Genomic DNA, 7,500 nt, shown 5'->3' with positions numbered 1-7,500 from the left:
CCGGCTTTCACCTGGCTTTCATTTTTTAATTTTATTTTTTTAACTCTCGTGTCTTTTTTTTAAATGATGCGCTATCACTCATAGCGCTCAACACTTTGAAGAGAACAAGTGTCTCTCTCTTGATTTTTTGTTGTTGTTTTGTTTTGTTTTTGACTTCAACGGTGCGTCTATTTTTTTTTTCTTTTATCGTGACCCGAACCCCCTCAACACTGGGACCTTTATGCCGAGCATTATGACACTTCTGGGCTCCGAGCACTCGGTTCTGATTCGAAGCAAATTTAGATCAGGTAAGTCTCAATATTTAATCAATAGCATTTTATTGCAATGGTGTGTTAAGCCAATGTGGTGTATCTTGTGGTGCCCCCCCTCACTGGTCAAAAAATGGTTGGTGGCTAACCTGCCTTGACTGACATCTGAACTATACACTATAGTGCCAAAAAGTATTCGCTAACCTGTCTTGACTGACATCTGAACTATACACTATAGTGCCAAAAAGTATTCGCTAACCTGTCTTGACTGACATCTGAACTGTACACTTTATTGCCAAAATGTATTCGCTAACCTGTCTTGACTGACATCAATACTACACTGTATTGCCAAAAAGTATTCGCTAACCTGTCGTGACTGACATCTGAACTATACACTATAGTGCCAAAAAGTATTCGCTAACCTGTCTTGACTCACGTGTGAACTTAACTACCATCCCATTCCTAACCCACTGGGGTTCAACGTGATATCGGCCAGACTTTAAGTTCATACACTATCTATATGAGTCAAGGCAGGTTAGCGAATACTTTTGGCAAAATAGTGTATCAATGCCTTTTTCAAAAATTGCAGCAACATAGTTTATCAATACCTTTTATTTTACTACAGTAGCCTACACAGGTGTACGTCTCCGTGTTGCAGTGCTTTCTCTTCTCCGCATTTTGAAAGTGCAATGCATGCTTTTGGTGCTACATTGTAAACACACAACAGCTCACGTGTGGTCGATAACGAAACAGTTATTCCGTGTGTGTGTGTGCGCGCGCGCGTGTATGTGTGTATCTGTGCGCACATGCGTGCGTGCGTGTGTGCGTGCGTGTGTGCGTGCGTGCGTGTGTGTGTGTGTGTGTGTGCGAGCACGTGGGTGTGTGTGTGGTATGCATTTATAATGGCAAGCGTGGCTCCAGAGTATGTGTGGCTGGATACCTGTTAGACCTGTTGGTTGTGCTGTACTGCGTCTCATGGGGAGGGCAACAGTGAGAGTGCGTGTGCGTGTGTGTAGATGTGCATGTGTGCGTGTGTGTGTGTGTGTTTCGGCTTCGTTGTCAGGAACACACGTTCTGCGTTTCCACATCTCATTAAATCACGTCAATGCGAATGCAGGAGTCTCTTTGAGCGATAAGAGAAGGGCATATCTGCAACAGGTCTCTTCTCTCCCCTTCTCCTCCTCTCTCCCCCCCTTTCTTCCTTCTCCTCCTCTCCTCCTCTATGCTCTCTCCTTCTCCTCTACCCCTCTCCTCCTCTCTTTCTCTTTTCTCCTCTCTCCTCCTCTCCTCTACTGCTCTCCTCATCTCCTCATCTCCTTATCCCCTCCTCTCCTCCTATTCCCCTCTCCTTCTCTCTCCTCCTCTCCTCTCCTCCCCTTCTTCTCCTCTACCCCTCTCCTCCTCTCTTTCTCTTTTCTCCTCTCTCCTCCTCTCCTCTCCTCATCTCCTCATCTCCTCCTCTCCTCCTCTCCTCCTCTCCCCCTCTCCTCCTCTCTCCTCCTTTCCTTTCCTCTCCTCCCCTTCTTCTCCTCTCCCCCTCTCCTCCTCTTGCCGTCAGGGATTTACTCTTTAAGTATTTTTAGCCGGCGGGACTTCATGCCTTGAGGTCGGCAGATTATCAGTGAGGGGTTGCGGAGTGTGTTGACCCGTGCACGACCTCACCTGTTCAGCTACCACTTCCAAAAAGTCTGTTTGGGGTATGTGTGTGTGTGTGTGTGTGATTGATAGTGTGTGTGTGTGTGTGTGTGTGTGTGTGTGTGTGTGTGTGTGTGTGTGTGTGTGTGTGTGTGTGTGTGTGTGTGTGTGTGTGTGTGTGTGTGTGTGTGTGTGTGTGTGTGTGTGTGTGTGTGTGTGTGTGTGTGTGTGTGTGTGCACATACTTATGCACACACACATTACGTATGTGGACACACATACACACACATGCCTACACTACACACATGCAGACACGCGAGCACACTCTCTCTCTGTCTCTCTGTCTCTCTGTCTCTCTGTCTCTCTGTCTCTCTGTCTCTCTTTCTCTCTGTCTCTCTCTCTCTCTCTCACACACACACACACACACACACACACACACACACACACACACACACACACACACACTCACACACACACACACACACACACACACACACACACACACACACACACACACACACACAGACACACACACACACACACACACACACACTCTACTCCACAGTTGTGTGTGTAGCTGGAGGGCCTATTTCTCTTTCCTTACATTTGCCCTTATTTCCCCCTCTCCCACTCCCACTCCCACTCCCCTGCTGTCTGTTGCCTCCTATCTCTCTATTTTTATTTCTCTATATCCCTCCCTTTACTGTCATTCATCCCTTTATTCCCCGTCCTCTGTATCCCTCTACTTCTCTTTGTATAATTCCCTCTCTTCTTTTTCTTCAGCCTTCTATTACCCCTTCTTCTTTCTTCATATTCCTCCCTCTCTCTCTCTCTCTCTCTCTCTCTCTCTCTCTCTCTCTCTCTCTCTCTCTCTCTCTCTCTCTCTCTCTCTCTCTCTCTCTCTCTCTCTCTCTCTCTCTCTCTCTCTCTCTCTCTCATGCATCCCTTTCTTCCCTTTCCTCTCCTTCTCTGTGTATGTCGTTCACATGTTTGAAAGAGAGTAACGGCTGTTCTAATATTCATACGGCCTTGCCCATTACCGCGTAAATTAGCCAACCAGCCAAATGTTGGTACATTTTCAGTTAGGCTGGTAGAAAAGGCAAACGTATAACCACTGTTAGCCAATAATGAGTGTGTGTTTGGCTTGTAACATTAAAGTCCACTAGCCTTTTTGGCTGAAGGTGAAAAAGATGTAATTTAGGGCCGGACTGTAGCTCTCTCGTACAGCACAGCGCTATATGTGGAGAATCTCTATGGACTTTACTGTGTGCAATGCTGCCACCTCTCTGATGGACGAGACAGTGTGGAGAGGAGACGCTGCATTTTTGCCTCTCCCCGCCGCACAATAAATGATGCTCTGTGTGTGTGTGTGTGTGTGTGTGTGTGTGTGTGTGTGTGTGTGTGTGTGTGTGTGTGTGTGTGTGTGTGTGTGTGTGTGTGTGTGTGTGTGTGTGTGTGTGTGTGTGTGTGTGTGTGTGTGTGTGTGTGTATGTGTCTGTCTGTCTGTCTGTCTGTCTGTCTGTCTGTCTGTCTGTCTGTGTTAATTCAACACTATGAGTGTCAATTTAACATGCTATGGATTGCTTTTAATTGTTTTTAAAATTAGTTTTTTAATGAATTTATTTATTTTTTGCCATGCAGGCAAAGCATATGTTGTCATGTTTAAGTGAGTCCTTTGCGGTATACGCTCTTGTTGCTGGTGGTGGTGGTGGCACGTGGTGACAGAGAGACAGTGGTCCGGGAAGTTTCACGAGAGCCAGTGCCTGGACTAGCCTACTCTCTGAATGTCACACAGACAAAGCAAATGTTGTCACATTAAAGTGCACACAGTAAAAAAAATGCAGAGTTAATTCAATACTTATAGAGTTGTCAGGTTTAAGTGTGTCCTGTCCAGTATATACTGTATTCTGCTGTTGTTGTTGGTTGTGGTGACAAACGGTCAGGGACATTTTACGAGGCTCAGTGAAAGGATGCTGCATTTTTTCCCTCTATCCAGACAAAGCAAATGTTGTCATGTTACAGTTTAAGTGTGTCCTGATACTACACACGGTAAAAGATTCAGTGTTAATTCAATACATGGAGAGTTGATTTAACATCTGCTTATGTGTATTTGGTCCGCAGAGTACTCTCTGAGAGAGCAGTGAATTGCTACTGTGCGGTGTATGGTGTTGGTGTTGACACTAAGTAGTTGTATGATGTGGAAAGCAAGCTGGTCCCCTTCAAAGGAGACTGGGCCAAGTCCTCACTAGCTGCATGATATATTACATGGCTTCAACTTACTCTATGATACTTGTGTTATATTTGTAATATCATGTACTTGTAATATCATGCCACTAGTGTTGTAATTACATTTGTTTACTGTTTGTGACATGGTGTTTGTGTGTGTGTGTGTGTGTGTGTGTGTGTGTGTGTGTGTGTGTGTGTGTGTGTGTGTGTGTGTGTGTGTGTGTGTGTGTGTGTGTGTGTGTGTGTGTGTGTGTGTGTGTGTCTGTGTGTGTGTCTGTGTGTGTGTGTGTGTGTGTGTGTGTGTGTGTGTGTGTGTGTGTGTGTGTGTGTGTGTGTGTGCGTGTGCGTGTGTGTGTGTTTGTGTGTGTGTGTCTATGTCTACTTTATACTGTACAACTCTTCTCTTCACTGAACGGTTACCGTATGGTGTATGGCGTTGTTGGTGTTGTTGTTGATGTTGACATGTTTAGAGACTCAGGGCCCAGAACGCAGCAGGCAGCCGTCGCAGGCAGCTGACATATAGGCTCCAGGGTTGCTCCGGGTTACGTAAAGGGTTCTAGGGTTGCCCTGCATTGACACTCAGATTTAAAGACGTGCTGTGATCTTTTGGCAGTGCGGTTTCCAGGCAGGAATCATTGACAAAATTGATCATTTCCTCTCTGCCTGTTGAGAACAACTTTACACGGGCAGGGGGTGTGGACATGTGGGGGTGGGGTTGGGGTTGGGTCCGGGGGGGGGGATGAGGAGTATGACGGAGAGTGAAAGAAGGGGAGGGCGCAGGGGAGGGGGCAGCTGTGGTGGAGACCTAGTCAGGCCGTGCCCTCCTAGTGACGCAACACCTTCAGCGCTGTTACCAGTCAGGTCAAGAGCAATGAAAGTACTTTCTGAGCTGAACGCCTCACACTTTGTCCGGACGCAAACAACCATGAGCAAACCAAGGGAGGCAGGGCAACCATGCCATTCTGGAAATGTTCATTGTTATGCTCTTGGTCAGACCAAGTCTCAAAGAGATTTGAAAGTCGATGGTAATCAGGCTAGTGGAGACCTATCCCATGTAGTATGTAGCTTGGTCTCTGGAGGAAGCTGAGATATGACAAAATCAGGGCTGAACAGGACTTCTGGCATACAGGGCATTTTCCCGTTGGGCCGACAGTCCTCAAGGGCCGATACTGTTGGTTTTTTTGATGTTGTTTTCCTTAGAAACGAGTCCTCAATTCAGATGGGGTGGCCTATTGTTCAATCTTTATTATAGTGGACTCAGTGGACTGTTTTTCGGTCCCAGTCCAGTCCTGAATGAAAAAAAAAAAATCACGTGTGAACGGCGGCCATACAGCCTGGTCTCTGGGGGGAAGCGTATAACATAATCACGTGTGAACGGCGGCACGAAGAGAGGACCAAGACTAAAAAAAGAAAAGAAAGAGCAAAGAGAGAGAGAGAAAGAGATGAAGGAGGGAAGAAAAAAAAAACATTTAAAAGGCCGTTTGTTTTGAGTGTAGCGCATTAGTGTGGTAATGTGGTGCAGATGTGAGATGTTTATGCCGTGTCCAGACCAAGAGCGAACTACGCTGCCTGGTAGCGTGGGTAGCAGAAGAAGTTTCGCCTTGAATACGCTGTATTCGCTCGAGACGCAGCATTGACATGTTTGATGCAGCTAATCACATAACGGCTCTGGCTTGACAGCCTGGGACATTCGGAGATATGAACGTTCCGATTGGTTGCCGCCGAACAGCGTCAGAGCGAATTCGCCTGCGATTAGATTTAGTTTAATCTTCAAAATTCGCTCTGGTAGCGCAAGAAGCTTCGCTCCTGGCGAATTCGCTTTGGTAGCGCAGGTCGCGTGCCCTCCATAGAGAAATAATGACTTCCGTCGCTTCGTTCGCTCCGTTCGCTCTTGGTCTGTACACGGCATGCGTCTCATGCCGCCACCGGACAGGCCAAGAGGGGAGGGGGGGGGCGGGGGGCTCGCTACTGACGCCGTGCCATGGACACCAAAAGTGCCACCTACAATCATCTATTACGTGTACTATCACTATTATATTCTACTGGTCTACCACTGTTACTGCTCCTCCTGTGTGTGTGTGTGTGTGTGTGTGTGTGTGTGTGTGTGTGTGTGTGTGTGTGTGTGTGTGTGTGTGTGTGTGTGTGTGTGTGTGTGTGTGTGTGTGTGTGTGTGTGTGTGTGTGTGTGTGTGGTGAACCACTGGTTACAGTCTCCGGAACACTGTAGTGTTAGGTGCCTTGCTCAAGGGCACTTCAACCATGGGGTGAGATGGGGAGCAGAAGGGTGGGAATTGAATCCGCAACCCTCTGATCTAAAGCCCATCTCCTTAAGCACTAGGCCATGGCTGCCCCTGCTTAGGCTACTGTTTCTGTGTGTCAGCCTGGGCAGTCAGGGGGGAGACTGGCGGGTCTAAGGCTCTAAGCCGGAGAGAGACAGAGTGCGTGTGTGTGTGTGTGCGTGTGTGCGTGTGTGTGTGTGTGTGTGTGTGTGTGTGTGTGTGTGTGTGTGTGTGTGTGTGTGTGTCGGAGAGAGAGTGATATAGATCTCTTGCTCAGTGTCCCTATGGACAAACTGAAGTCTCTCTGTTTCCCACTCTTTAACCAACAACTGTGCATGCTTGCGTGCGTGCTTGCGTGCGTGCTTGCGTGCGTGCGTGCGCACTTGCGTGCACGAATGTGTGCGTGTGTGCATGCGTGCATGCATGTGTACGTGTGTGTGTGTGTTTGTGTGCATGTGTGTTTGTGATTAGGGGGTGTGTTGAGTAGACGCTATAGTCCATCCCCCTTCCTGTAGCATAGGGGTGTGCAATGCGATTACGTAATGACCTTCCCGTTCAGATAAACATTAGCGTGATTCCCTCCAAGCCCACAGTAATTGAGCTACTAGAGGAATGTTTGCCATTAAGCTCTTGCTACTTTTTGACACAGCAGCGTATAAAGCCTGTGAGATATTTACACTTTACATTTTTGGATGCCATATATCAGTTGTAATACAGATATTTGGTAAGGTAATTTGGCTAGGAATGTTTTCTATTAAACTGTTGGCATTTTTGACGCAGCAGGCATTAAACTTGTGAGCTATTTACATTGAACATTTTCGGACATCATTCACCAGTTGTAATACAGATATTTTGTGAGGTAATTTAGCTAGTGTAGGAATGTTTGCCATTAAGGTGTTGGCATTTTTGACACAGCAGTGTATTTAACTTATGAGTTATTTAGAGATGACATTTTTGGACATCATACATCAACTGCGACAGGGTCATTTGGTTGGTTTAGGAATGTTCACCATGCCCACTTTGGCCATTTTTGTCACACAATTTCAGTTGTTGAAATTGGAGAATTAAGTTACACATTCATTTTCCTTTTTCATTTCATTCACCACCTGCAAGT

General features: G+C 46.7%; 1 protein-coding gene across 1 annotated transcript in view; it reads left to right on the top strand.

Moving 5' to 3' along the window:
• Positions 1-7,500, top strand: part of myocd (myocardin) — a 62,342-nt gene that overhangs the window by 337 nt on the left and 54,505 nt on the right. Inside the window, exon 1 of the mRNA XM_063221933.1 lies at positions 1-287. This exon is cut by the window's left edge and continues 337 nt beyond it. Coding sequence (XP_063078003.1) covers positions 221-287 — 67 coding nt within the window. The 5' untranslated portion in view covers positions 1-220. The remainder of the gene's footprint in view (positions 288-7,500) is intronic.

The sequence above is a fragment of the Engraulis encrasicolus genome, chromosome 17, assembly GCF_034702125.1.
Source record: "Engraulis encrasicolus isolate BLACKSEA-1 chromosome 17, IST_EnEncr_1.0, whole genome shotgun sequence".
Taxonomy (NCBI): domain Eukaryota; kingdom Metazoa; phylum Chordata; class Actinopteri; order Clupeiformes; family Engraulidae; genus Engraulis; species Engraulis encrasicolus.
This window is presented reverse-complemented; position numbering and strand designations above follow the sequence as displayed.